This window comes from Aspergillus karnatakaensis (genome assembly GCF_047715665.1).
Source record: "Aspergillus karnatakaensis strain CBS 102800 unplaced genomic scaffold BJY04scaffold_81, whole genome shotgun sequence".
In the NCBI taxonomy this organism is placed as follows: domain Eukaryota; kingdom Fungi; phylum Ascomycota; class Eurotiomycetes; order Eurotiales; family Aspergillaceae; genus Aspergillus; species Aspergillus karnatakaensis.
The window spans coordinates 48,646-76,235 of NW_027395793.1; the positions used below are offsets into that span (position 1 = coordinate 48,646).

At 50.6% G+C, this 27,590-nt stretch overlaps 10 protein-coding genes across 10 annotated transcripts; 6 read left to right on the forward strand and 4 right to left on the reverse strand.

Annotated features, from left to right (window-relative positions):
* On the reverse strand, positions 1–1,089 carry BJY04DRAFT_201883 (adenine phosphoribosyltransferase APT1). Its single transcript, XM_073713126.1, has 2 exons — positions 373–1,089; positions 1–322 (listed from the first exon to the last, which is right to left on the reverse strand). The coding sequence occupies exons 1-2, from the start codon at positions 860–862 to the stop codon at positions 168–170; spliced, it is 645 nt and encodes a 214-aa protein (XP_073565319.1). The 5' UTR covers positions 863–1,089; the 3' UTR covers positions 1–167.
* A 1,780-nt stretch (positions 1,090–2,869) lies between these two features.
* Positions 2,870–3,544, forward strand: BJY04DRAFT_163040 (uncharacterized protein). The gene has a single exon (XM_073709076.1). It carries the CDS (start codon positions 2,914–2,916, stop codon positions 3,454–3,456), a length of 543 nt encoding a protein of 180 aa, XP_073565320.1. The 5' UTR covers positions 2,870–2,913; the 3' UTR covers positions 3,457–3,544.
* On the forward strand, positions 3,545–3,990 carry BJY04DRAFT_163041 (uncharacterized protein). Its single transcript, XM_073709077.1, has one exon. It carries the CDS (start codon positions 3,633–3,635, stop codon positions 3,909–3,911), a length of 279 nt encoding a protein of 92 aa, XP_073565321.1. The 5' UTR covers positions 3,545–3,632; the 3' UTR covers positions 3,912–3,990.
* A 56-nt stretch (positions 3,991–4,046) lies between these two features.
* On the forward strand, positions 4,047–6,072 carry BJY04DRAFT_201886 (uncharacterized protein). The gene is made up of 2 exons (XM_073713127.1): positions 4,047–4,398; positions 4,583–6,072. The coding sequence occupies exons 1-2, from the start codon at positions 4,249–4,251 to the stop codon at positions 5,891–5,893; spliced, it is 1,461 nt and encodes a 486-aa protein (XP_073565322.1). The 5' UTR covers positions 4,047–4,248; the 3' UTR covers positions 5,894–6,072.
* Positions 6,073–6,301: 229 nt separating this feature from the next.
* BJY04DRAFT_201889 (uncharacterized protein) lies at positions 6,302–8,519 on the forward strand. Its single transcript, XM_073713128.1, has 3 exons — positions 6,302–7,608; positions 7,669–8,044; positions 8,098–8,519. The coding sequence occupies exons 1-3, from the start codon at positions 6,751–6,753 to the stop codon at positions 8,424–8,426; spliced, it is 1,563 nt and encodes a 520-aa protein (XP_073565323.1). The 5' UTR covers positions 6,302–6,750; the 3' UTR covers positions 8,427–8,519.
* A 117-nt stretch (positions 8,520–8,636) lies between these two features.
* On the forward strand, positions 8,637–9,425 carry BJY04DRAFT_211256 (RidA family protein; the record flags this gene model as incomplete). Its single annotated transcript, XM_073714378.1, has 3 exons — positions 8,637–8,787; positions 8,996–9,162; positions 9,279–9,425. The coding sequence occupies 3 exons, from the start codon at positions 8,637–8,639 to the stop codon at positions 9,423–9,425; spliced, it is 465 nt and encodes a 154-aa protein (XP_073565324.1).
* BJY04DRAFT_232594 (C2 domain protein) lies at positions 9,411–13,940 on the reverse strand (the record flags this gene model as incomplete). Its single annotated transcript, XM_073719774.1, has 5 exons — positions 9,411–10,559; positions 10,609–11,193; positions 11,244–11,712; positions 11,771–11,956; positions 12,004–13,940. 5 exons carry the CDS (start codon positions 13,938–13,940, stop codon positions 9,669–9,671), a joined length of 4,068 nt encoding a protein of 1,355 aa, XP_073565325.1. The 3' UTR covers positions 9,411–9,668.
* A 338-nt stretch (positions 13,941–14,278) lies between these two features.
* On the reverse strand, positions 14,279–15,373 carry BJY04DRAFT_201903 (uncharacterized protein). The gene is made up of 4 exons (XM_073713129.1): positions 15,317–15,373; positions 15,124–15,246; positions 14,746–15,057; positions 14,279–14,692 (listed from the first exon to the last, which is right to left on the reverse strand). Exons 2-4 carry the CDS (start codon positions 15,244–15,246, stop codon positions 14,663–14,665), a joined length of 465 nt encoding a protein of 154 aa, XP_073565326.1. The 5' UTR covers positions 15,317–15,373; the 3' UTR covers positions 14,279–14,662.
* Positions 15,374–15,698: 325 nt separating this feature from the next.
* On the forward strand, positions 15,699–20,876 carry swr1 (putative SNF2 family helicase/ATPase (Swr1); the record flags this gene model as incomplete). Its single annotated transcript, XM_073717827.1, has 1 exon — positions 15,699–20,876. The coding sequence occupies one exon, from the start codon at positions 15,699–15,701 to the stop codon at positions 20,874–20,876; it is 5,178 nt and encodes a 1,725-aa protein (XP_073565327.1).
* A 1,055-nt stretch (positions 20,877–21,931) lies between these two features.
* Positions 21,932–22,820, reverse strand: BJY04DRAFT_163193 (uncharacterized protein). Its single transcript, XM_073709078.1, has one exon. It carries the CDS (start codon positions 22,664–22,666, stop codon positions 22,217–22,219), a length of 450 nt encoding a protein of 149 aa, XP_073565328.1. The 5' UTR covers positions 22,667–22,820; the 3' UTR covers positions 21,932–22,216.
* Between the last annotated feature and the right edge of the window lie 4,770 nt (positions 22,821–27,590).

A 27,590-nucleotide genomic window follows, 5' to 3' on the forward strand; every position in this document is an offset into this window, starting at 1 on the left:
GGGGGGGGGGGGGGGGGGTCCACCCAGAATCAGACAGTCGGTCAAGTTAGAAATTGTGGCAACCTGGGGCGAGTGGTGGACCGGGCCGTATCGATGCTTTTTAGTTTGAAAAAAGTCGTGGCGGACTTTGTTGGAAAATATGAGAGTGAAGATCGTAAGAAATCGTACTACGCTTTCGTTTCCTGACCAGAAAGCAGAGTGTAGACAGGGGCAGGCAGCTTGTCCCGTCCCTTGAGGAATTCCAATTCGAGCATGAAAACGAAGCCCATGAGTTCGCCGCCCATCTTCTGGATGAGTTCACCCGCCGCGTAAGCCGATCCGCCTGAAGAAGTCAGTTTATTGCTAATGAATTTGATTGGCAGAGGTTTGTACCAGTAGCAATGATATCGTCCACCACAATCACCTTCTGACCGGGCTTGATGGAGTCGGACTGCATCTGGAAAAAGTCCTGACCATACTCCTTGTCGTAGGCCTGGGTTTCGCAGGGACCGGGTAGCTTGCCCTGCTTGCGAACAGGGACAAAGGCAGCGCCGAGTCTCAGAGCGAGACTAGGTCCGATAAGGAAGCCTCGGGCCTCTAGGCCGACGATAACATCGGGCTTTTCATTGGCGTGGATTTCGAGGACGTGGAGCTCGAGGCAGCGGATGAGGGCTTCGTGGAGGGTGTAGTCGGCGAAGATGGGGAGGATGTCTTCGAAGAGGATGCCCGGGGTCGGGAAGTCAGGGAACTGGCGCAGGGCAGCGCGCAGCTTTACCTTAAGACTGGCGAGTTCGGCGGCGCGGGAGGGATCGGAGGAGGAGTGTCCGGCGACTTGGGAGGTGGAGGAGGCATCGAGAGATGAGGATGAGGGTTGTTGGGACATGATGAAAGGAAAGGAAGAGAAGAAGAAGAAGAGAAAGAAAGGAGAAAAGAAAAGAGAGGTGAGGGGTGGGAAGATTGGCAAAGGTAGAAATAGTTTCTGTGATAAGCAGAGGGGGAGGAGGGGAGAGGAAAAAAAAAACCTGAAGATCTGAAATTCTGAATCGTAAAAAAAAAGATACGCAGATTACAAACATCATCTACTACTACTACCCCTCTAAATGTTTGTTTCCACCCACTGCTGCACCAAACCAGCATTTCCATAGTTATATAGCCAGTACTTCATGATATTTTACTTTTCCAGAGAGTCTACTCTATATCACTAACTAACTACCACCCATAGAGTCTACTCTATATCACTAACTAACTACCACCCATACTCTCTATCAATATCTTTTCTACTACTCAATGTATACTATACTGTACAATACCCCGCCAACTCGCAATCGAGTCTAGAATCCCTATCATCAGCCCACCGCTGTTGTCTCTTCCTTCCCCTCCACCCCTCGGTCTCCCTTTCGACTCTTGCTTTCGCAACTATTTTAAATCGAGCCCACCTTCAATCTCACCCATCTCACCCCTTGGTTGGCTTTCCGCTCTCGAACCCTCAAGGGTTAGCGGAGGATTAACTTCCTTAGCTGTCCATACTGGCCGCAAATGCAACTTCCGTCTCTCCCTCCACCTTCCGCCTGTGGATCAATGACACCACCACCGATCGTCAATGCAAGGTGAAATGGTGCGAATCGCTATCCGACTAGCGGATGACTCTCCCTCTTGCCGCTTGCCACTTGTCTCACCTTTGTTTGTGTCGTTGAAAGTCCCTGTTCCTTCTGTTGCCTGCTGCAGCCTTGCGCCATGCTCCAAAGCCCTCTTGGAGAGTATGCAATCGACTCATCTAGAAGGCCTTCCCGCTTCCCCGTCTGAAAGGGATGCGCGGCCCGAACTAACAATTAGTACGGGTCTAAGATAGACTGGGGGGGGTGCTATATCGTAACGCCCGTATTGGCCAGTACGTTACAGTCAGCGGTCGAAGGGTACTTCAAAGCGTGGGCGGGATAACCCATCTCGCGACCAGTACGGCTCGCCGCAGGGTGTCTCTACTGCTTGAAACCGTACCTGAGGATTATTTCCAGTCTACCTATGAATCTGAGACTCTGTCCCACCTCGGTCCGGGGCCCGTCAAAGCAAACATTTAGAGCAAAATATTCCGCCGTTCAGCTCGCGGGGTAAACGACGGGATTGTGCAGGCTCACCGCTGCCCCGTCTCATGAGCATGCACAGTATATGCTGGCTCGAGCTAAGGATATGTATGTCTTTTGCCTAGCATCTGAGGTTCTTCAGGCTCCCCAGTCAGATCGAATGTCCGAGCACAGTCTTACCTTGCTATGCAGAACCCCGATGCCTGTGCGCTGCTCTCAATCTTGATAGCGAGTAGTACCTAGCAGTCAGGCCCCCTCGCTCAGACTCTTGACTTCCATGTCTCACATTGTGCTACTGCCCACTACCTCCAGCGCATGCTTTACGAGTATTCAATTCGAAACGCCTGTGGAGTGACCATGGTGACATGGATCCATGTGTGAAATCTTCAGGCAGCCCCTCTGAGGGTTACTGGTGGAGGTGCCTAGCTATCTTGCCTGGCTGGCCGTGGATAGGCGCTCTCGATACCCAAGTCCATTACGGCTGCATTATTTATAGTCCAATGGACCCAGACACGACCACCAATTAACCCACCGGTCCGTTACCTGTTGGGGTATTGACAGCAAAACGACGTAGTCTACTTCCTCTTTTGTATCAACCTTCAGTCGGAGACGAAATCAAGCATGCGACAGTTGGGAGTCTCTTGATTTCCAACGTTGCATGTATCGTAGCGAGTCCCTGCCTATCACATTGCTCAACCAGTTGAAGAGGAAGTCCTTAAATAGTTCCCCACCTCTGCACTAGCCTAGTATCGAGCAGGATTCTTGATATGCACAACATGCCGCCATCTGGCAAGAAGCAGGAGTATATTTCAAACCAGTCTAGGGATGTATTGCATCGCTATCGCCGGGCGAATCGATGTGTACCGGCCTTCGCTGGCTAGTTTTGCGTTTCCTGGCTGAGCATCCACACTGTCCTCCAGAAGCGACCTGCTTGACCTCCTCTCTTCATCAACTTAATACGATCTTGTCGTGTCTCGACCCTAATGATATTGTCTACCCTGAACTCATCGCAGTGCCCATTTTCCCCCATCTGCTGTCCCTTCATCCGCCGATGATGCCGCCCGCTCCTCAATTTTCGTGTCAAGACCTTCTTCCTCTAACCCCTTGCTCGTTAAAGTTCACGCTGATCTATATCTTGTACCCTTCAATTTCTCGCCGTCATAGCTCCACGCTGCTGCGAAGACCTTTGGCTGGAATCACTTCCGTGTCGCCATTGGTCCAAGCACAACCGGCAAAAGGCGCCAGTTCCCGGTACTCACTTTGCAGGCTTGGATTGAGCATTGATGTAGATATACCGCCGAGGTCTAGTGCTGAAATCGACAAAGTCACTTCTTTTGGACATATCAACAAGGATGCTTGCCTGACGGCTATCCCAATCACCGCCTGTAGCATAGGTTGACCAAGTTTCAAATCCGTCCTCGTCCTGTCGGTAGATTCCAGTGCTAGGCAAGCACCAGGGTCTTGCTTCTGAGCTGCTATAGCCCATGTCTTGGGATGTCTTGGGTCCAAGGGCGAAAGCTTGGCTTTGATGCAAAAGAATGGTTGTCCATCGATTGATGCTCAACATCACTTGATATGATGATGTGTTGCACGGCAAGACCCGCTCTGCTCGCTTTGCAGTTCCTGCTTTTTACTTGGTATCCATTGCCAACAGTTAAGGAGGCTGGGCTGGTCGGCTACTCTTTGTCCTCCAAGAGGCGACGTGTCCAGTTCTGGTCCAATTGCCGAAGTGACCTTTTACTCACCTGGGTGAGGGAGCTTGCGGTAGATCGCTGGATGGGCATCACTCATTGTCGGGAGCTGGTAGCTCGGTGGAGGGGTGCAGTGATCCGTTTCTTTCCGTGTACTCTCTAACAGGTGATCTCTCAGAGATTGGCGGTCGGCAGGACAGAGTGTGAACAAAACTAACAACGAGCCACCGAGCTATAAGGGCGAATCCATGAAGTTTAGAAGGTGAACCCAGATCATATCAAGATAAGATGGCGGAAACAGATCACGTGGGGCACGGACCAGCTCGCTTACGGCGGCGACTACTTAAGGCAGCAAAAAGCTCCTTCCTCTTTTCTTCCTCATCCCGTCGTCGTATGACGACTTCCTTCATGCTCCTCCATCCGTGCTTCTGCTGTCCGCAGAGGTGCTTTTCATCGTCAGCAGATGTATTATTGGCATCGTAACTTCATTGCCCTGCAATATGTCTCCTGCTCCACTGGCTGCTGATGCGCAGCCGGACCGACAGCTGAAAACCTTGGCCCGAGCTTTCGAAGCTTTGCTACTAACCACGCAACACATCAGCTCTAAGGAGCAGCTTCTTCAGCAAAGACTGAAAGACGCGCACGATGAGGTATTTTCCCACCTTTTTCCTTTTGCACCCTGCACCCCGATGTCTCAAGTGATGAGAAAAATCGATTAGCTCTAGATCAGGAGTCCATGTGACGGTGACGGAAATATCATGTATTATCTGATGAGACATCACTACCTTTGTTTGATTTATGCCATCTGCTTGTTCACTGCTGACAAGGCCAAAGTATCTCAAGCTAGCAAACAGACTCCCTGGAGGTCTCGATCCGCACACGAAGATTGTCTCGGAGAAGATTCTCGGTCGCCGGCCTGAATTTGAATCAGAATACCCTCCGAAGCAAAACCTAAATACATTGGATGTAGTAAAAGATCTTGCAGAGTCTGGAAACGTAGGAGATTCGAGCCTTGATGCCATTTCAGAGGGGGTGAGGATATACAAATCGTTCCTCAACCCTGAAGATGATGATGGATCAACCGGTGTGGTTGCAACAAGAGCTGGATCGTTAGAAAGAGATTTCACTACCCGCGGTACGCGCGGAAGTCTGCGCTGCCCTTTCTCGAAGTCTCGGTTGTCCTCTGAAAACGGGGTCAACGGAATCGAAACGACGGGGCCGACTCAGAACAGCGATACCTGTGGTATCCAACATTTAGATCCCATCAAAGAGGAGCAGCTTGATAGACGCTCAAGTCTGGCTCCCTCTGTGCGCTCGTCGAATCGCTGTCCTGCCTCGCGGTGCCCTATTAGGTTTTTAGACCAGCATAGTCCGGAAGAGATTGCCGACTATGTTGAGCGGCACAAGCATGAAATTCCCAGAAGCCACGCGATCTGTGTTAAGCGATATTCCAACAGCTCCCGGCAGATGGATGCGAAATACGGCGACCTTACCAACATGATTCGAGGCTTGTCAGAGAAACATCAAGCCTTCCTCCCCGGCCAGCACGCTCGAACAGCCAGCTCTTCAGCGGGCCGCGTGGAAAAATGGGCCGAGGAGATCAAACTGGAAGCACCGGCTGAAGGCGAGGAAGCTATCTTGGACGACGATAATCGAGACGGCCATTTCGACCGACCCATGCGAGAAGTGCGCGTTGGGGAATCGCCAAGCAGGCCTTGGGGAATTCACGTTCCTATTCCTTCACCACTAGGTCTTGATACTCCTGCAGAATCACCCCTTGACCCCGGGTTGACCACAAGCAAGCCAGTCGAGAACACCGCAACAGATGCGCCCAAAATTGCCCCGAAAGTGGCAACCGCTGGTCGCTGTCCATTTGGGCACGGCGGGGGTGCACCACCTCCCGATCACCCAGCTATCGAACCAGAGCCGGCCGAGATCAAAGGACCGGTTCAGACCGAAAGACCACCTGAGGGGCCCAAACCCAACTTCACAAAGGCGAAGGAGGAAGAGGCTCAAACCGACCAACCGCCAAAGGCTCCTGCCGCGAACATTGTGTTCAACGGGCCAGTATTTTTTGGATTTTCCCCTGAACAGACCGCAGCTGTTATGCAACAGCTGGCAAGTCTAGGAATTAACAAATCATGACCCATTGGATCTTGTATTTTTGATGCTTTCTTGTCTTGTACCATCATGATACTTTCTGGGTTGGTGAAATTGATATGCATCTTTGATAGCGTGGAGTTTAGGTTCTATATATACAACCCACCTTTTTATACCACTCGGTCTCACATGTTTATTAAAATACTATCTGTTCACACCCCTCATTTGCTTTAGCTAGCTTTCTCGGCGATGTTGTGCACCGCCTCTAGTAAATACACTACCTAGACTCGTAGACCAGATCATCTCTACACAACCACCATGAAGATATTTCACAACATACTCATGAGAAGATAAGGATTTACACATATCCAAATCAATCTCTAATCCCAGAACACAAAGCACCACCCAGACTCAATCCGTAAGGATTTCTGGAAACAGCAAAGATCAGTATAACCCCGCATGCTTTCTCCGCAGCCGAGAAACCTCGGGAACCATGCGAGCAGAACCCGTCGAGCCGCTGCAGGATCAAGCTATAACTCGTTAATTTGTGTGCTATAACAAGTGAAAGAAGGGATTCGAATTGAGTAAGAGAAGATTGGTTTAAATATTCTTAAGCACGGGGAATTTCCTCTATCTTTATTTTCAGTCTATTTCTCTGGATTTGACCTCGCTCTGAACGAAATAGCTGCAGCGTGTGGTATACGCTATACGCTATAGAGCTAGCTTTATTGTTAACAGGGATCAAGTGTGTTTGGTGGTACAGGTGTACAGGGTTTCAACAAGATGGTGGTGTATCTTCCGGACAAGGATTATGACTTTCCGAACGTCGATTTGCTGACGCTTCTCTTTGGTATACTACCGAACTTACCTGGTTTTTCAAGTATAGGCTCACTAACTGGTCCATGATAGATTCGCCTATCCCTGGAAGTTCAGAGAGCACAGTCCTCCACGCGGAAGCAGCAGATCCCTCGAATGCAATCACCAAAGCTCAGACGCGCCTTCTTACCCGGCAAATTGCATATATCTTGCGCAACCACTTTGGGGTTGGGAGTCAAGGTGCTGGGACGGATGTTGTTGTTGGTGTTTCTGGGGGGCAGGTGCTACTGCCGGCTGTTTTCTATGGTGTTGTAGCGGCCGGTGGTGTATGGAGTGCTGCTTCTTCGACTGCTACTGCACCCGAACTGGAGAGACAGATTCGTCAGGGAGGGAGTCGGCTGATTATCTCGGGCCCGGAGTCAAAGGACGTGGTTCTAAAAGCGGCTAAAGCTGCTGGAGTGCCGGATAATCATGTTCTTATATTGCGGAGTGTCGGCCACGAACGTGTCCTCCAGAACGCTGCCAAGGGGCAGAACTACCTCGATGGCGTGAAGCCATCTGAAGCATTGGACTGGGAGAGTATCACGGATCCTAAAAGGCTGGAGGACTCACTCATTTGTCTGCTGTATAGTAGCGGAACTACCGGTGTACCAAAGGGAGTCAACGTCTCACACCTGAACATGGTAACCGAGGCCTTGATCCCCGTATACTATGACCAGGAATATGTGGCAAAGAGAAGGCAAACAGAACCAGACTATGCGCATCCTTACCGTACGCTCGCACATCTTCCTACCGCTCATGTTGCCGGATGTCAAGGGTACTTTGTCAACCCTGCTGCTGCCGGTGGTACGGTCTTCTGGATGGAAAAGTTCGATTTCCCGAAATTCCTGGAGTACAACAAGAAGCTGGAAATCACCTTCTTTTTCACAGTGCCTCCGATTTACCTATTGATCTCCCTCAGTCCGGCTGTCACAGATCAATTCAAGTCGCTGCGTCGCGCTTACTCTGGCGCTGCTCCTATGGGCGCGGATTTGCAGACAAAGGCACAAAGGAAGCTCGGATGTTTGATAAACCAGACCTGGGGTCTAAGTGAGACGACTGGAAGTACGACCGGTATGCCTTGGGAGGTTGAGGATCTCACCGGCAGTGTCAGCCGTCTCCTGCCAAACATGCGTTTGCGAATTGTCGACGAGGATGGCAAGGATGTTGAGGAGGGTAAAGAGGGCGAGTTCCTCGTCAAGGGACCCGTCGTTACAAAAGGATACTTCGGTAACCCACAAGCCACCAGAGAAGCCTTCACGGAGGATGGCTGGTTCAAGTCAGGAGACATCGGTGTGCGCCGAGATGGGCTGTTCTATATCGTTGACCGAAAAAAGGTACCTTGCCACGCCCCATCCGCCCAACACCGAAGGTGAAGCTAACGAGTTAGGAACTCATCAAATACAAGGGTCTCCAGGTTGCACCCGCTGAGCTTGAAGGCCACCTCATCTCGCATCCCCTCATCTTCGACGCAGCCGTCATTGGCGTTCCAGCCTCCGATGGCTCCGGAAATGAGGTTCCACGCGCATACATCGTCGCCGATAAGACTAAGATTAGCGAGGATGAGGTTAAAGACTTTGTAAAGAGCCATCTAGCTCATTACAAGCAGCTCCGCGGCGGTGTTGTGTATCTTCAGGCCATTCCTAAGAGCCCGAGTGGAAAGATCCTGCGCCGAGAACTTCGCGATCTAGTGAAAAAGGAAGCTCAAACGGCGAAATTGTGATTCGTCTGTTCCTCACTGGTAGCATGTGTATGTAGAGTTAGAACATATATACCTTGGCACAAAGTAAAGTTACTTCAGGGAGCTGTACAATGTAGTTCCGTTGTCGGAGACGCAGTGGAAAGTGGGGGGGTGACTCCATGTCCTTCTTCCCCCTCCAACTTTCCCGCGGAATACAACTTACCTTCTGCTGTCTCACCTATCTATATATCCATGCTCAGGACCTCGTGTCGTCTTCTCTCGATCTCTCGTCCTCTTCTTACTCCTTCAATTCGTCCTCGTCTCGGTCCTTGTGCTCAACTGCCCATCCAGAAAGCCGCAATGTCTAACCTTACCAACATCTTCACCCCCAACGCTTGCCCTCGTAAGTCTTCTATACCCCAGGCTTTCAGAGATCATGTTCCCTGTACACCCCCTCGGATAAAAGCTAATAGTGCTCATTAGCTGTCGGCCCCTACGTACGTGCCTCTTCCCCTACCTCCTCATCCATAGCACAGCTATTCCAACTTTACCCCGCACTCGAAAACAAACAACAACCCAAAAGGCCACCACTGACAGAAAGCAGTCTCAAGCCGTCAAGGCCAACGGCCAGATCTTCCTCTCAGGCCAGATCCCCGCCGACAAGAACGGTAACCTTATCGAGGGCGACATCAAGACCAAGACCCAGGCTTGCTGTGACAACATCAAGGCTATTCTCGAGGCTGCGGGGTCCTCTGTTGATAAGATCATCCGTGTCAATGTGAGTCTTCATTTGTTCCAGTCGTATATTTTTGACGTGATACTTGTTTTGTTGGTGCTGTTGAGGTGTTTCCTGAAAAGAATGCCTGGCTAATTGTGATGGTGCACAACCGGTAGGTCTTCCTCGACGACATGTCCAATTTCGCGGAGATGAACGCTCAGTATGAGAAGTTCTTCACCCACAAGCCTGCTCGCTCTTGCATTGCTGCCAAGCAGCTGCCCAAGGGTGTCCCCGTTGAGATTGAGTGCACTGCTCTTGCGTGAGCTATCTACTGAGATATAAAAAGCATTGGGTTGCAAAATGGATGCCCTACACTGAGATAAGGACATGGTAAACATATGATTAATTATCATTATATGATATATTGCAACTTCGCCATCACCCATTGCCGTGTTCGGAATCGTCTCAGACAAATGAATAATAAAAAGCATCGCAAATCATCAATCGGTATCGAAACTGTAGAACAAACACATAAATAACTGAAAGCTCAGAAATAACAACGCAAATCATCGACGCCCTAGTGTACCGGCCATGCGTCCTCCAACACCAGCCATAAGACTCTGCTTCACAATAGCATCCGCCGCTGCGGCGGCCGCAAGTCGCTCTTTCTGGCGGCTACGATCACGAAGGTATCCAGCGGCCTCTGGCCGCATGCGGAGGATACGCAGGATCATGTCGTCGTTAGGCTCTGCCTGTGCCTCGCGCCATTTCTCTGCCTTGGCTTTCTTCATTGTGCCCAGATTCCGCGAAAGCATAATGCTCTTGGCACGGCGGCCGCCAGCGAGCCCAAGGACGCTGGGATGGCCTGCTAAGCCGATACTGGGCGGTGCAGACGCCCGATTCTTGTTGGCTTGCTGACGAGAAATCGTTGCGGATGCCATGCGCTCCGATGTTCGGATGAGAGCGTCGGTGGGCTCAAAGTAGAAGAAGTTCAAACTCTGAATCTCGTGGTATTTGGGCGATTTCAAAATATCCATGGAAACGCCATTGGCTTCGCCCGTTTCTTCGTCTGGGGCATGGAAAAAGTTCAGTAGGAGTACGAGCCAGCGTGAGACGATTTCAACCTCTTGCATCGTCAAAGGTTTTTGGTGTGATGGTTTATCCGAGAGGGGAGGGACGAGCAAGCTTTCAATCGTAGCTAGAACCTCCTTCCATAAGCGTGCCATGACCATCTTCATAGCTTCGGGGGTAAGGGTCTTGTCCATGATGGCAAAGTTGTCGTTGAAGTAGTCAAATAAAGGTGTCAGTGCGTTCTCGACATCCACGCTGGAAGGCGCAGCAGTGGTTTGTTGAGCACGGTTTCGATTCAGGAAGTTGGATACAGTAGAACCAAGGCCTCGAGACAATAGCGATCTCAGTGTTCGACGGGACAAACAGTGGTTGATGTACGATGTCAGCTAGACGTTTGTTAGTGGTACCATCCGAATTCAATAACGAAAATCATACCTTTTCCGTGATTTTCCTGGTCATGTCTCTCTCCGTCCGCTTCAGAGTTCGGAATGCTTTACCAAAGTAAAACTGAATGTCGTCGCGCTCTCCTTCCATGCTTACTCGAAGCAGAAGCCTGCCTTGCGTGTCCAGGTCCAGCCAGTACTCCCTTGGCAGGAAATCGCTAAAGTGGACAGGATCCAACTTGATTGACGTACGACCAACATAGTCGTGGTCGCCAACAGCATCCCAGTCCCAAATGGTGGCGATTATGTTCAGAGGGCCTTGAGTGGTAATATCCACTGTATCATCCCACCGGGGGTTAAGGTTGTTATAAATTATGCGAGTTTTCGCAATTCGCTTTTGGTATTCGTCCGCCAGCACAACATATGGGTCACTGCCCCCGTTCATATCACAAGCTTTTAAGTCTTCCGCCTCTACAACCTTGATTGTGAAAACATATGTCGTAGACTTACGTATCTTCTGTAGCTGTGGAGGGCTATGCCTGGCAATCACCTCGGCACAGCCATCGACATTGATCTCGCGCTCAAGCCTGTCGAGTTGACTAAGGGCATATTCAACGTTGTTTAGCTTGACCAGGGACTATGGAGGAATTAGTGACAAGCATTCCCAATTTGACACTCTTGGCTCACCTCGGGGAAGAATTGGAAAGGCTCAATCTTCTCTTTATTGGTCCACGCTTCCTTGGCGAACTGCATAAACTTCTCCTGCGCCGTCTGATTCAGAGCCGCCTCCTGGTCGGGGGAAAGCCTGTCCATCTCCTTGGCAAACATCTGCTCAACTGCTTCACAGTATCTCGCGACACCTTTGCCTATTGACTTTGATAGAGCGGTCATGAACTTGGCAAACTGGAATTCATCGGCCCAGTTCAATTCTGTCATCTGCTCAATGACTTGGTTAAATGATCTGAATATATCGATCACAGACACACTGTGTCTCGCATTTTCATCCGTCATTACGGCTAGGTTATCACTTTGAACTGCGAACTTATCCTGTCTAAGTGCTTGCTCGACCCACTCTATGACCTTTTGGTCGGTAAGGCGAATCCATCGCCAGACAAAATCTTCTAGCACATCCTCAATATGGAATGGAAAGGCAGCACTGCTCAGTGTCAGTTTAGAGAGAATCACGATATAGGTCGACGGTTTCGGAGACATACTCAGGAAGTGACTGCGCGAAATTCTGGCGGACACCAGATAGTTGTTTGTAGAGGTGGAAAGCATCGAGCATATCCAGCTCTTCCTCCCTCAATTTTTCCTCTTCAATAATCCTGACTATCAACTGATGGATGTCTTCGGCAAAGATGGGAAGGGTATTCGCCAGTAGAATCTTGTGAGGATTCACCCTGAGTATGTTAGCATGTGTTGTTGGCATAGAAGTGGTCATCCCTACCCCATGATCTCCGGGTTCTTTCTATAACGTTTGCGAATCTTCTCTGCGTGTTTTGTGATCGAATCACAAAGCCGAATGACATGATCTAGCTCCCAATCCTGCGGATCCACTGGCACCTCTTGTGCCAGAATGCTCTGATATTTCTCAGTCGCTTTCTGCGCCAACCCTTCTTGCACATAAGAACAGAAGCGTTCTATATCAGTCGTGTCTTCGGTATAGTCTGGGTCGAGCTGGATATGGTTTTCCAACACGTACATTGCTGGACCGATCGGACGAGGTTTCGCTTCATAACAATCCATCATAACCTCATACAGCTCACGTAAAATAGCCTCATGCAGAGAAGACAGTATTTGGCGCATCAACACCCTATCATGCACCGTCCACCTATGCCGGTCAAAGAGTACCGACGTCACGAAACTATTGCGCTTCTTGCCTTCTGACGATGGCATCTCCTTGATGAAGGTGAATGCGGAGTCCAATGTGTCCAGATCAATCTCGTTGTCCACAAACTTTGACCTAACCACATCCAAGAACAGCACGATCCTGGAGTACGGTGGAATTCTCCAGCGAAGGCAAACCTCATTTAACAACTCTGTTGACTGTTTAGAAAGCAACTTCAGAGACGGTATTTCCGCCGTGGCTTGCGTGGCCTCAAGATCGCGGTCCTTCAAGTCATGGCTTAGGGCTTGCGCTAGAATGGTTCCGTATACCGGCCTCGGGTCCGGTGGAATGAATGTATATGTATCTGATTCATCCAAACCGTCATTCAAGGATAGTGAGCTTATATCCACAGGCTGATCAATAACATACGATGTAGGCCGTCCGGTGCTCGCCCGCGAGAAGTCTCCAAGACTCGGTTCACCATGATGGTCGACTGCATTCGGATTAAACTGTGGAAGCGATACCCCGGACGTGTTCTTTGTCAGTTGTGGGTTTGACTGCACAATGGCCAGCATCATCTGAGACAGATCCGGCCCTTCGCTCTTTCTCCAAGCTTCGTATGCTTCTTCGTCCTCAAAGTCATCCAGAGAGAGTGAATTGCCAGTCTTCAAGCTCAGCTGTGTCTGATACGTCTTGAGATCTCGGAGCGCCGCCTGCTCAGTCCATACCCCTCGGTGACTATTGATATCATTTTGAACCTGAGAGAGCTCCACATGGAATATCCTCGCGACATGTTGCACAAGGGGCATATCCTTCACGTCATAGCTCAAGGGTGCTACAACTTCAATAGTAGACGGCCCGGTAGTTTGCACAAGGTCTTGGTCTTGGGAAAGAAGCTTAGTTTCCAGGACGCTTAATCGATTCGCCAGCTCTGGCCGTTCCTTCGCCCAATCGTTGCTCTTCAATATGAGCGCAAAAAGGCGGACAAAAAGGGCAACATGCCGGTCCACCATGAACCTCCAGCTATCGTCATCTGGTTCTTTGCCCTTGCTCAGCTCCTTGGTCGCATTAGAGTAGAATATGAGAACGAGATCCTCCGCGCGACGGTCTTTCTCCATCCGCTTCTTGAATGATTGGTCTTTTAGGGCGTTGAGAAATGCAGCAAAGGTCCGGACAACCTGGGAGTCCTGATACTCCTTTCTTCTTTCCTTGCCCATCAGAATCCCCGTCAACCTCTTCTCAAGCTCTGTTATGAAGCCATGGGGGAATTTCGAGCTCTTGGAATCCCGGATCAAGGAGAAATCGCTCATCAAATCCTGGAACGAGGTCGAGGCCCGCTTCGGTCGTTGTTGGGGGGCCGGTACATTCTGGACACGGCGCGCACGAGGGTGAAGAAGATGGGTGAGGTATGCTGTGCGGAGAGCGTACGAGTAGGCAGCCGAGGAGCTCACCGTACGTCGGCGGGACAGTGAGAGGTTGCGCGAATGGCGAGCTTCACTTTGGATACTGTTAATCCGTCGATTCACGCCACGAGATTGAGTAGACGCTGTAGACATGGGGATTGTTCGCTATCTGGCTTCAACATTCAAAAGGCCGAGGAGCGGAGTGCGGGACCATAGGAGGGTCGCGATACAAACCACCAGCTCGCGCAGCTGGGAAGGGTACCGTGAGAGCGCGGTGTCTTATCCGGCTAGTTAGAGCAGGGCCGGGAGAGGTATTAAATTATTAGAGAGTGCGAGTAGAAAGATTAGGAGAGAAGAGGCAAGGAAGAAAGGGGTGTGTCGTTACTGTGGGAGATCAGTGTGTTGCAAGTTGCAACGCCTGAAACAAAAAAGAGATCCTCACCCCGAGTCTTAAAATAGACTGACGTAGGCGCCGTACACGATATCAGAAGGTCGTCTTGTGGACTGAGAACGCCTAATGAGCATTATTGTGATTATGACTTCTATGGAATTTATTTCGATGCTTGCAGGCTTTTTTTTCCCAGGTAGCTTTAAGATGCGTGTAGCCATCCATGGCCCTCAACCAGCTTCTCAGATAGGCGCTTATGCATGCTTGATAACAGTCACAAGACACCCCCTCGGCAGCCTTTCTCTTTGATTTCCCAAGTATACCTAATGTTACACCAGCCGAATAGCATTACCTTCTTGGCGGTCAGATAAAGATCTAGTCTGAGATCAATTTGCGGTCTCAGCTCCTAAGTAGCTTCCTTCAACAGTAGTAGATGTTTGATAGACGCCGGAAAAATCGCATTGTACTTATTTACACACAAAAAAAATCACCAAGACTCGTCACCGGTTTTGCGGGCCTAGATAAAGGTTAACAAGCAGTGGAATTAAGTGCGATAGGGTCGCAACACACCGGAAGAGCAGTGGGACCTCCGAGCTCCTTCTCCAGACCATCCGGAAAGGACCTTGGCACACTGGGTTTGTCGGGGTAGTAGAAGCTCACGACACCGCAGAACCCTAGAAATGTCGCAATGAAGGCACCCAGATGAAGCAAGCCCTTGCGGGCGGGCACATGGGTATATTGCTCGGGACTGAAAACACCCAAGATCTCATTCTCCTCGTGGACCGGTTCACCAAAGTTTCTCCTCTCTTGCTTATCCCACCAGTCCCCGTAGGGGTCTCTGAACTGACGCTTTACTCGGGGAGGGTTTTGGTAGCCGCCGTTCTATACAAGGTCCAATGGTGTCAATTGACATGCATCTCAGCAGCTCGTCTCTAGCAAGTACCGTACCTGTAGAGGATCCTCAGACTCGGAGAGTCTGAGGGCACGAACTTGTGAAAATGAGGCGCGGGGGGCAGTTGAGCGAAGGGCAACCTGGGGCAGGCGCCGGGCCAAGAGTCGTTGGGACAGCATCTGTGGACGAAAATTAGCACTGACAAAAACCATAGAAGCCTGCAGCGGGAGAAATTTCAGTGAAACTGACATTGCTGCTGCTCTCAATTGAGAATTGTGGGGGAGGGAGCACGGGAGAGAAAGGCTCATGAGCCGGGTACGGGATGAAGTTGCAGATGACGGGGATTCCGGATTATGTAACTGCCACGGCGCGCGCCTAGCTTACCTACACGTCCAGTCGACTCGTCGTCAAGAACTGGAAAAAAAACCACCTCTCACGCAATTCATCAATTCCATCGACCTTTTCCCTTGCCAACCACGCTACGCTGCTGATAACTATGCCAGACTTCTGGTGGCACCTCAACTCAGTCCCCGCTACCTGTTGATGCGAATTTTGCCCCTTCCAACCGCGTTCTCGTTGGGAAAACTGGGGTCAGCTGTAAAGAGGGCCCCTGTCTCTGTGGTTACAAGACATGCAAAACGGCACAACTAATGGTATACCGCGCCAAAATGAACGAGTGACCCCGGAAATCGAGCCCAGTCCGCCCGAGCCCCCTTCCAACGACCTTCCTGTCGCTTCTGCGACCCTCGACCCGACAACGTCCGAGCTCAAAGAAGACGTCGCATTCGATCACAATGAAGGCCCGCCATCAAAACGGCGGAAGGTCGGGGGATCCACGCCGCCCAGTCGCTCGGTCTCCAGGGCGGTTTCCCCCCCTTGGAAAAAGGCCGGAGCTGATGGCCCGACCTCGAGAATCGTGGATGGCAAGCGTCGATCAACGAGAGTCAGCAACGTTGGTCCCTTGGATCAGCCATCGTCGGACACGAAGCTCGCGCGAGCTGCTCAGAAGCAGTATGTAAGTAAAGCTGTGTCCACTCGGGTTGATGCTGTCGCGTCATCACCGCTACCATCTCCGGCCCGCCTAGGGACGAACAGAAGGGCTACCGGTGGCACAGCCTCTACCAACGGCTCACCCAGCACTGCAGCAAGGGGAACAGCAGGCAGGAGGCGGCGCGCGTCGCCATCACCCGTACCGAAACGTTCGTCTACACGCACGAGATCCGATAGCTCCGGTGCATCGACTTACCACCATCGATCCTCGAACGGAGTGAACTCCTACGCACACGCAAACAATACTAGGTCAACGCGATCCTCGTTACATGCGGTATCTGGCGCAAATGGTATAGAAGGCGACATAGAAGCAGGATTAGAAGATGCAGAACATGATGAGAAGGGCGAACACGGGCAGCGTATACCACGGCTACGAATTAAGGTCAAGAAGCCAGCGCTCGGCATTCAACATCCAGCGCATGTTTTGCCTAACCGGAAATACGGCTCTTTCAAGGAATGGGTCGAGCAAGAAGGCTCGGATTTCAATCCAGAGAGCGTGTTCATCCCACCAGATCCCTCAGAAGAAGCCCAAAAAAGGCGGCGAGTAATGGATGCAATGGAACCAGGGGGTTTGTTGAGCTCCGAGGTCTGCTCGGCGTTTTTGCCCGAGCAACAAGAAGAGCCGCCGCAACAATTCTCACATCAGGATCATCTTTTGGCACATGCTGCCTATTTCAAGAAGCTTCTCGACCAAGAACATCGCCGCCATCGGGTTGCCGCATCAAAGCTTGCCCAGGCATGTGCGGAAGCTTGGAGAAAACGCAATAAGGACCCGGAGGATATACTAAGGGAACAACAAGAGGAAATGCGTGGAAAGCGCAAACAGTTGGCCAAAGACTTGAAGAAGATGTTCGACCTAGCGCGGGCTGAAATCGATCGGATACGCCTCGCTCGATGGGAGGAAGAGCAGAAAGCCAAAGATCAACGAGCACTAGACCGAGCAATCCAGCAGTCAACTATGCTCTTCGAGAAACGTCGCCTGGAAATCCTGGGCGAGACGGGGAGTGATGCGCCTGAGACTAGCGAGGATGAAGCCGACACAGACGACGAATCTGACGATGACGATGATGATGGTGAGAGTAATATGTCTTCAACCGAGTCTGAATCTGAAGACGGAAACGTGAAGGATGATGATGCTGGGCTTACCGCCGAGGAATTACGCCTCAAATACGCGAATTTACCGGACAGCAAGCTTGATCCTGATCGTGCTGCTGCCTATGCACACGTTGACGTGGACTCTGAATACAGCGACGCCACGGATGTTGACGATACTCCTGAGGGGGCCTACGAAACGCCGTCGGCTGATCAACTATCTGCTCAAATTGACCTCGACGAAGTTGACCCAAGGCTGCTGGATGATAGCGAAGAATCTACTGATATGGATGACGACATGGGTGACAGTGATGAGGAATCTAGTGAACCAGACTCGGAAGAGGACGATGGCAGAACTGGGCTTTTAGGTTTCTTCTCCGCGAAAGACCTAGCGTTTAGTGACTTGCCTCACCCTGACACTGATAAAGACGATGACAACACATTGCTGCATTCTGTTGGTACTGATGGCGACGAGAACCCTACATCATCTGGTGACGACGAGTCGGAGTATGAATCTGAGGATCCGGATGAGGTTACTCTTGTTCCTACCGGGCCAACCAAGAAAAATTCAAGCACACCAACAACAAGTGCTGCTTCTCCGGTTGTTGCCACTCCTCCCATCCACACTGCACCTGCCGACATTGAAGCATCTGCAGCTGAGGAGACTGCGCTTCCTGGAGACGAACCCTCTGCCAAAAAGCCTTTGACCATTGCAGGTGAACTTGCCCCGGCAGATATTCAAGTCAACGACATCGACATGGCAGATGTGCCCTCCATTGAGGACCCAAATCTTATAGAACTTTCCAAGGAGTCCCCAGAGGAACAGATCAGCGAGCAGACCGAACGTGGAGAACCGGAACATCAGGAGCCATTTCACAGCAGGGCTGCGTCTAGCGAAGCGTCTCCCGGAACGGTTGCCACCAAACCGTCCGAACCTGAATCTGTCTCGTCATATGAGCCTCCTGCAGAGAAGCATGCACAAATAAGTGAATCGCCTGGCCCTGGCTTAAAGACACCAATACCCCATCTTCTTCGCGGAACCCTTCGAGAATATCAACATTTCGGCCTAGATTGGCTGGCTGGTCTCTATACGAATCATATCAACGGAATTCTTGCAGATGAGATGGGTCTAGGCAAGACTATTCAAACAATCGCCTTACTCGCACATTTGGCCGTAGAACACGAAGTTTGGGGTCCACATCTCGTCGTTGTGCCTACTAGTGTTATTCTAAACTGGGAAATGGAATTCAAGAAGTGGTGTCCTGGCTTCAAAATCATGACTTACTACGGAAACCAAGAAGAACGCCGGCAGAAACGCAGAGGCTGGATGGACGACAACAACTGGAATGTTTTGATCACATCATACCAATTAGTTCTGCAGGATCAACAAGTCCTCAAACGAAGGAGTTGGCACTACATGATTCTTGACGAGGCGCACAACATCAAAAATTTCCGCTCGCAACGGTGGCAGGCGCTGCTGACATTCAGAACGCGGGCTCGTCTTCTGCTCACAGGAACGCCTCTCCAGAACAACCTCACTGAGCTTTGGTCTCTTCTCTTCTTCCTCATGCCGACAGACGGTGGCGAAGCCGGTATTGAGGGCTTTGCTGACCTGAGAAACTTTTCTGAATGGTTTCGACGCCCTGTAGAACAGATCCTGGAACATGGCAGAGAGACAATGGATGATGAGGCAAAGCGAGTGGTCACGAAGCTACACACTGTTTTGAGACCGTACATCTTGCGTCGTCTCAAAGCAGATGTTGAGAAGCAAATGCCTGGAAAGTACGAACATGTGGTATACTGCAGACTTTCCAAGCGACAAAGATACCTTTATGATGGTTTCATGTCGAGGGCGCAGACCAAAGAGACTCTTGCTTCCGGAAACTATCTGTCGATCATCAACTGTCTGATGCAGCTGCGAAAGGTCTGTAATCATCCAGATCTTTTTGAGACTCGACCTATTTCGACCTCTTTTGCAATGACACGTTCCGTCGCAACGGAATTTGAGTTTAAGGAACTTCTCGTTCGTCGTCGCTTACTCTATGAGCACCCATTAGAGAAGCTGGATTTTGATTTTCTTAATTTGGTACCAATCTCAAGGGAAGACATTTCTCGCCGGTTGGCAGACGACAGTGCCAGGATTATGGCCTATGCTCCGTTTAATACGCTCCGCGAACGCCAATACCATCGGACAAATTGGCAGATGAAGTTCAACGGCACAACCATACAGTCCACATTGGAGGGCTTGGAAAACGACAGCAGAAAGCGGAGGATGGCCGAGTTGGAGAGGTCGCTGTATTTCGAGTCGAAGCGCCATGGTCGCCGTCCCATATTTGGAAGCAGCCTCATCGAGTTTCTCACTGCAGATAGCAAACAGCGACCGACAGGCAACGGTCCATTACGGAAGCGCTCATACGCGGATTGGTTATCCAGTCAATCTTCTGTTCTTGCCTCGATGATTATGTCTCTGGAGGAGCGATCGCAAGTTATGGATGGATATGTGCAAAGATTCGCTTGTGTAACTCCAGCGGCGATCGCTGCAGGGGTCACGGAAGCTGCCTTGACACCCGTCTCTACACGGCATCTCACCAACAAGGAGAGGTTCCCGCCGTACGACCCCTTCCACGAGGCCCAGATGCGGTTGTCTATCGCCTTCCCGGATAAGAGGCTTCTACAGTACGATTGCGGTAAACTTCAGAGGCTCGACAAGCTGCTTCGGGACCTGAAAGCTGGCGGTCATCGGGCATTGATCTTCACGCAAATGACCAAGATGTTGGACGTGCTAGAGCAGTTCCTCAATATCCACGGACATCGTTATCTCCGTCTGGACGGTACTACCAAGGTCGAGCAACGGCAGATCCTCACCGACCGGTTCAACAACGACAACCGCATTCTTGCATTCATCCTGTCTAGTCGCTCAGGTGGTCTCGGTATCAACTTGACAGGAGCCGATACTGTAATCTTCTACGATCTAGATTGGAATCCAGCGATGGACAAACAATGCCAGGACCGCTGCCACCGAATCGGACAAACCCGCGACGTGCACATTTACCGCTTTGTTTCAGAGTACACCATCGAGTCGAACATCTTGCGCAAGGCCAACCAGAAGCGCATGCTCGACGACGTCGTCATTCAAGAGGGCGAGTTCACAACTGACTACTTCACGAAACTGGATGTCCGCGACATGATCGGCACAGACGAGGCTCTAACCAGCCAAGACGAAGCCAGCGCAGCGATGGACCGTGTGCTCGAGAACCGCGTCACCAACACCTCGCGCGTATTCGAGCAGGCCGAGGACAAAGAAGACATCGATGCCGCTAAGAACGCGCAGAAGGAGCTCGAGCACGCTGACGACGGTGACTTTGATGATCGCGCCAACGCCGCCACCGCCGCTTCTACCTCCGGCCAGACTCCGACTCAACCAGGCACACCCCTCCCCGACGAGTTACAACCCCTGAACACCAACCCCCCGAACCTTAACCTGAACCCCGAGGCGGCGCTCGATGAGACCGTGGACGCGGATCTTTCACTTGGTCATGTCGACGACTACCTCATGCGATTCATGGAGTGGAACATGAAGGACGAACCGCTCGTGCTGCCTGTAGACAAGAGCACGAAGAAGTCCAAGAAGGGGAAGGAGCATCGTCTTCGGAAGAGACGGCGGTAGTTCATTCGTTTCTTCCTGTACATTCTTCGCCCATCCATCCATACCCTATGTAATATTATCTCTACTTGCTACGACTACACAGTTTTTGCGTTATTTTTCCAATTACCTTTCTTTTCTTGCCTTAGCTAAGCCACTACTACCAGCACTACTTCTTTATTATTTTCTCTCACATTAACAGGGGTTCGGTTCCTTTCTCTGGAGCATAGTACTATGTATTCTTGATTAGTATCTCTTTATTCATCTCTTGTCTTTCACCATCATCAGCATCAGCAAAAGGCTGAGGCGTGCGCGGCGCGGCGCGGCGGGTCAGCAAACATCAAACACTTCGGTGAGGTGAGGTTCATGCGGCCGAGCATGAGATTGGTAGGAGAGCCGCAGCTGGAGCCTGGAGGAATTGGTGAGGGACTGGAGTGGTAATGACAGTGCAGTACAGTACTTACGTACATTAGGCGAAGGCGAGGGCGTTTTCTGTCAAAGACTTTGGGGAAATGACAGGAGCGTCTGATGTATCACTTTTTTTTTTGTTCGGTTGGGTGCGTGGGTCTGGCTGCTTTTTTCATTGTTTGTCCTCGGTTTCACTTTCAGTTGGGGCAAGCGAGCAGGCTTGGATGGATGGCTGTAGCCTGTTTATACCTTATTCCAAATCATTTCTATATAGCGGGTATTATACGGACGGGGATGATATATACTGTATCTTGATGTTTTGGTCTGACTCTTTGAGCTCTCGGCCTCTCAGGGGATCCATTACTCGTTCACTTGGAAGTTGGTAGTTCCTTCGTAGTTGAATTGGAGTACAATCAAGCGTACTCCACTAGATCATGTACCCAGTACTCCGCAGCTCATTGGAATGAGAACGAGACAGATCTTCTTGACTAAGATAGTTATTCTTCACCGTTGGTCATGATTCATATCAATGGGTTTGCCCTGATTTTTGACAGACCTGCAATGCAATCCCTGCGGGTCGCCGCTTGAATGCATTCTCCCTTTGAGTGTCTCCCAGGTACAACAAACGTGGGTGGTCGGGTGTAATCACAACAGAACCCCACAGCGGAGAACCTTAGAAGGATCAGGTGCAGTAAAAGCACAGCCATCTTCCTTTCAGGAGTCAAGAGAATTGGTGTCTTCTCGTCACATTCCTCTTCTATCATAGTTATCTCATGATCACCGCACCGTCCCCTGGCATGTCGAATTGACGCAAAAGTACCGGTTCGGAACTGGAGCCCGGCGAGATGTACTTTGATAGACGACGCATTGACAGCCACAGGGCAAAGTAGGTTGGCGGTTAACGAACAGATTATTCTGACAGTTCCATCCCCGGCCGGGACAGCGAGGCGCCGAGGCTAGACCTCCACGGCCAGAGCCTTGTTTGTGGAGATTTGAACATTAGCAGCATCTGTGGCGTGCCGGGGAAGGCCGATGAAATCGTGATCACGACTCTCTCGAGGGCCGAGAACTTTGTGATGTGATAAGTGGATTGGAGATTTCTTTGTGCGCTTGCCTGTACCCAGATAGTGCCGGTGACTATCTATCCCGACGGTTTGGTTGAAAGGAACTCTCAAGCTCCCAACACGATGATGAGGTCGAGAACGTCGCATTGGACCCCGGGGGGGCTCAGCCTGGCTGACTCGAGCCGGTAGAACTACGGCCGTTTCATGGGGGATATACTTTGTTAACTTCTTTTTCAGGTGGTGGAAATCATCTACCAATTTGAGCAAACAAAGAACAGCGCCTGCGACGCGGTCGACAGCCATATCTGCATGAGAGCTGATGTTGACACGAGGAGATTCCATGATCGTACTGAGGATGCAGCAGCGCTACTGCTGCAGAGATGATCGTGAATCGTGTAACCCGAGCTGATCTGCTTGCTTCTGTTGAATTCGACGTGGGTTGATTGCCGTGTTTCGAGGGGTTCAATTGGGCGTCCTTTCTCCAGCCGTTGAAAAACAATTGCACAAGGAAAAAGCAAAAATACAACAAGATGGCCGCTTCGGTACTCCATTGGCGTAAAAATTAAACTCGATTACGCTCATCCCTGCTCTTAGCTGCACACAGGATGTCAAATACTCGTCCATAGTCATACTCCACCCGGGGATGGCAATATGCCCCCACCCCCCACTGATCAGCAACAGGCTTCGCTCGACAAGGTTGGAAGTCGAAACAAAGCCCGAGATCTGATGTCGGGGAAGATGGAGAAAGATCTCCGCCGAGTCCGCCGGGCCACGGGCGGGAAGGGAGCGGCTGTCAACCACGGATGGATGTATTCGTCCTATCCCGTTCCTATCCTGACGTTAGAAGTTGGATCAAGAGGTGCGAGCAGAAAGCTACTTACTTTCTTTGTACTGACTCATACCACCGCTGCGAGTCTCCTAATTTAGGCTTTGACTTTTCTAATACCCTTCTGGGGCCTGGGAAAGGATGATCGCGTTTCTAGAAGGATGTTCTTTGTTCCCTTGGCCTCGCTGGAGTGTGAGGGCTCGGGGCCTTGAAACCATAGGACTGTAGAAGAAACTTGCAGAAAATAGCCCAACAGCCATCGCCTACGCCCTTAGCAGGCTTTTTGGTCGGGCTCAAACCTAATCGCCCTTGCACCCATAGCAAAGGCAACTGCTCCAGGAGGCAGTTTGGATAGACGGTCAGATGGATCTGGGGCGGGAGGTAGAAGTGACACGAATGATATCATTTGATCGCACAAGATCTCGTGAAAACATGTCAGTCATATCAGGGTGAGTGATACGAAAGAAACCTTACCATCGAGATCTGACTCTTCACCCACTCGTGGCGAATGGAGTGTCCTTATGTTCGTCGAGTGTTCGTCAGCTGAACCCTAACATGGAATTGGTGTCACCACCGACGTAGTAGAATAATAAGCTCGATTGAGATCTCAGGATATGGCGCCCAAGGGGGTACAGTGGGATAGGAAAGTTCTCACATCGATAGCTTTGCATCACCATGAGTGCCAGGTCAGCCGATATGCTTCAGATACACAGCCGCAAGTGAAACCATTGGCTCAGTGAGGTGGTTACATTCAGGGGCTGTCCGGAGGAATTATCCGAATATGTAGACAATGTCCTTGTGAGTTTTCAACAGCTCAGGCGAACTGTGGCCCGTTACACCTCCACGACACTTGGTTCAGAACCAATGTTTCCCCGATAACTCATCAAGCCTTCACTGCCGCCTTGCCATCCGCCCGGCTACCAGTCGACTAAATTATGAGGAATCCTGGACGAGGTTAGATTTGAAGTACGTAAGAGAAAAGGCGATTCTTCAGAGAGCTTAATCCTTGCCTTTTCCTGCGGCATGTCTAAAGCTCTAGCCACATATATATTCTATGGCTTGGCTGACAAACGGATCTCGATCGCTTGCGAGCGCCACCCGGATTCTTTCTCATGCTACAGGATCACGAGGCTAGACTCTTTCCAATCTATATCTCCGTGGTTATAAGCCCATTTGTTCGGGTTCGGCATGCATGACCAAGGGTGACGGGCTAATTGGATTCCGGCTTGTGTTCGAGCTGCAGTACTCAGTTTACGGTATATACCCTCGGAGTTAATAACTTTCGCATACCAAGCGTCAAGTGTCTTCCGATTTAGGCACGTGCAGGGGTATCTGGAGGAAGAAGGAGGAGCTGAAAGAACGTCTCAGTCTGGTATAGTTGTCTGCTTGTGCATGCAGTTTGCAGGTTGCAGTTCGCATGAGGCAGGTGATGTGATCGATCCAATGCTATATTTGTGTCAGGTTGCACGAGAGTTCGGGATTTAATCCCGGTCCTGTCAAGCCGGTTCTCCGAAAGTACAAGACAGGTGGCTCTGATGATTCGCCCCAACTATCGCCACAGAGACCATGGTGGGCAGCAAACAATGCTTGACGTTGACATATCAAAAATTGGAGATAAACTTGTCTGCACAACTTGCACAGATTGCGCGGTATAGTTTTTTTTTTCGAATCCAAAACAGGGGTAAGAAAAGCGATTCATGCTCTGTGTCGCTCAGATCAAGTAAACACGCCTCTGGGATGGAATGAATGGCTAGGGTTTGTTTTCACTCACTCGGTTAATTGGATCGTCAGGTTCAGATACTTGTTGCGGTGAATGAATAAATAGGTTAAGTGAGATCGTGCTCTCTTCCTCACAGCTCGGTTAGGTCTGTTGACTATACCATTCTTGTCTGACACTGCACTAGGCTAATCCTGAAGACTGACTATCGAGGCTCTGGAGACGATCGCTGCAGGTCATGGCCCACTGAAGGAGCGACGAGACTCCAAGACTCGGGTGGATAAGGCACCTCAAAGATCGAGTGGTCGGGAAAAGACAGCCGGTATCTATATCGTTGGATTTCATGGAATGACAAGGTTCGAGCCGGCCGAAGCCCTCGCACGCCCAGCAATGGTACGTGCTTTGCTGCACGGATATATGGAGTATGGCGATAGTGCAGAAACTAGATGGTGCCGGATTGACCGCTAGTTGCTGACACTGTAGGGTATGTTGTAACTCGTACGTCTGTGTGTGGATGTGTGGACATTGGACAGTGGATTGTAAGTTGTAACAAGTCTGGCGCGAAGAGGCGATAGAACAGAGTTTCAATGACTAACAGAATCAAGATATAAGCCAGAGCTGACTTTCGAGTCTCCAGTCGATAGGCATCATGCCCAATCATGATGACTGGCTGTAACTAGTAGTATGAAGAGGTTATTCAGGGACGGACCGTCCGGCTGGGTTTTGCTCTTCCGGTTTAAGCGCGGTCGAATCATGTGCCCCTAAACTCCTCAGGCACTGAAGCCTCTTGACAATAAGCTCATTTGATCACCACTTTACTACAGCTACAGTACTGATGAAGTTCTACGAATTTGCAATCGTTCCCTAGATCCAAATTCACGGCATCTGGAACTGCCTCTGCTCGGACAGGACATGAACTAGAGATGAAGCGAGAAACCTATCTCCGAGGCGTAGTGGATCCTCACAGATGATGGGAGAGACTGGTCAAAACCATGGAAGATATTCCCGAGGTAAATACTTCTGATTGAGTCAAGCACTGATAGCTGCAGAGAAAACCACATGTTCGTTTGAGATAAGTTATCTTGTCATTAGATGCGGGCTCGGATAATTGTGTCGAGAAAAGCTTTGATATCAGAGATAAACAACACCGGGGAGGAGAAAGGATAGGGCCGGGCAGACAGATTGATCACCACCTACACTCACCGCGAATCAGGGCATCGGCGGGGTTGAGGCAACCCTGTGGAGTACCAACCGAAGTCACGTCTACCGCCTGCAAGTCAACGTAAGGTACAGGACCTCGCTCTTCACTACTTTCTGTTCTCGTTCGTCGCTTGATCCTGCTCGTTCCCTCAGACCAGAAGATCCGCCGCGTTTCCTATTGTGGCAGTTCGACATCTGCGCCAAGTTCTTGACTAGGAATAGCTGTTCACATCCAAAAGGGCATGGAGGATCATCCTTGGCTGGCTAGCACGATATTGTTGGTAGCCTCCAACTGCCTCCGACCGAAGATCGTCCGCCTCCTGCTGATTCAAAGAAGAATGAAAAAGAAAAGAAATTCTGCCCGTTTGACGCAGGGAAGGGCTTTTCGCCCACTAAGATCGATTGAGCATTGATGTCTTATCAATGTCATATTTCGTCGTCAAGAATCAGGCAAAGCTTGGAGAAAGATCTGATCGGGACCGGATCAGAGAAGCAGAACAGAAATACCACTAGTCCAATATATTGACCCTGAGGACATAAGGAAGCGAATGAGGCCTTGAACACTGTGGGCACTTTCGATGGCAAAGAGAGCAGAGAAACACATAGAGATCGATCTCTGTCGAAAAACACAAGCGGCTGCGCGGTAGGCATCCTCCGACCACAGTGAGACTGAGAGCACACCTACGAGTGGGAAGAAAGCAAGAGGGGTCGGAAGGCGGTTTGACATGAACAGGGGGAGGAAGCGAAGAACTGTATAGGTCAAATCGTACTATTGACGGGAACTGTCCTGCAGGCCAATGGGAGCATGCTCTGCGCAGGCTAAAAGGGGGAAAAGAGGGCCCCCGGAAGGGAAGCAAAGAAATGGAAAAAAAAGAAAGCATGAAAAAAAGCGTCATCCAGATCAAGAGGGTACATAGTACAGAATACTTTGTTCACCGAGTGTCTGTTGCTAACTTATCGTCTTGATTCTTCAGGTTTCATCCACCTCGAATATCGATCAACCTCCTGTACGCCGCAACTCCAGGATCGGCAGGAAATGTCTCCCCCAGATCCAGGGCTATGGGCACAAGCTGGTAAGATCGTGGAACAGGGATACGAAAACCCGATGACAGGACCCGAGACTATGGAGCGTGCTACCGGCGGCAGCAACTAAAAAAGTCCGTCGACGCTACTGTCTCTATGGTCGCCAATCATCCATGCTCGTTGCTCTTGGGCAGCTCCAAGCCAGTAGATCCCTCAAACTACCCCCCCGTTCTCCGGTTCCCCGACTAGTTCGGTCGCCCGCTTTGGCTGTTTGAGAAATACTATTCTCTTAATTATGTTGTTGGTTAATCTCTTTTTTCTTAATCGGATCTGGCCAAGCAGCATCTAGTGCATTAGCTGGGCCACCGGCTCGTTCCTTTGATGGCTATCACTCTAGATCTCGAGCCGTCTTTGCTCTCCAAAAGTGGCCGCTTTCCCAGTAGCCCTCTTCATCTAGCTTGAGATACATATATCTGACGTGCTCGTCTTTCTTTTGATCT

Excerpts from the sequence above, each read along its gene's own strand:
- BJY04DRAFT_201889 (XM_073713128.1), top strand. The coding sequence starts at position 6,751 with ATGATAGATTCGCCTATCCCTGGAAGTTCAGAGAGCACAGTCCTCCAC. Across the intron at positions 7,609-7,668 it reads TCACAGTGCCTCCGATTTAC|TCTGGCGCTGCTCCTATGGG; the intron begins CTATTGATCTCC and ends CGTCGCGCTTAC. Across the intron at positions 8,045-8,097 it reads CGTTGACCGAAAAAAGGTAC|TCATCAAATACAAGGGTCTC; the intron begins CTTGCCACGCCC and ends CGAGTTAGGAAC.
- BJY04DRAFT_201886 (XM_073713127.1), top strand. The coding sequence starts at position 4,249 with ATGTCTCCTGCTCCACTGGCTGCTGATGCGCAGCCGGACCGACAGCTG. Across the intron at positions 4,399-4,582 it reads TGAAAGACGCGCACGATGAG|TATCTCAAGCTAGCAAACAG; the intron begins GTATTTTCCCAC and ends ACAAGGCCAAAG.
- BJY04DRAFT_201903 (XM_073713129.1), bottom strand. The coding sequence starts at position 15,246 with ATGCTGTCCCAACGACTCTTGGCCCGGCGCCTGCCCCAGGTTGCCCTT. Across the intron at positions 15,058-15,123 it reads AGTCTGAGGATCCTCTACAG|AACGGCGGCTACCAAAACCC; the intron begins GTACGGTACTTG and ends GACCTTGTATAG. Across the intron at positions 14,693-14,745 it reads GAGGTCCCACTGCTCTTCCG|GCCCGCAAAACCGGTGACGA; the intron begins GTGTGTTGCGAC and ends ACCTTTATCTAG.
- BJY04DRAFT_163040 (XM_073709076.1), top strand. The coding sequence starts at position 2,914 with ATGTGTACCGGCCTTCGCTGGCTAGTTTTGCGTTTCCTGGCTGAGCAT.
- BJY04DRAFT_201883 (XM_073713126.1), bottom strand. The coding sequence starts at position 862 with ATGTCCCAACAACCCTCATCCTCATCTCTCGATGCCTCCTCCACCTCC. Across the intron at positions 323-372 it reads GGACGATATCATTGCTACTG|GCGGATCGGCTTACGCGGCG; the intron begins GTACAAACCTCT and ends TGACTTCTTCAG.
- BJY04DRAFT_163193 (XM_073709078.1), bottom strand. The coding sequence starts at position 22,666 with ATGGAATCTCCTCGTGTCAACATCAGCTCTCATGCAGATATGGCTGTC.
- BJY04DRAFT_163041 (XM_073709077.1), top strand. The coding sequence starts at position 3,633 with ATGATGATGTGTTGCACGGCAAGACCCGCTCTGCTCGCTTTGCAGTTC.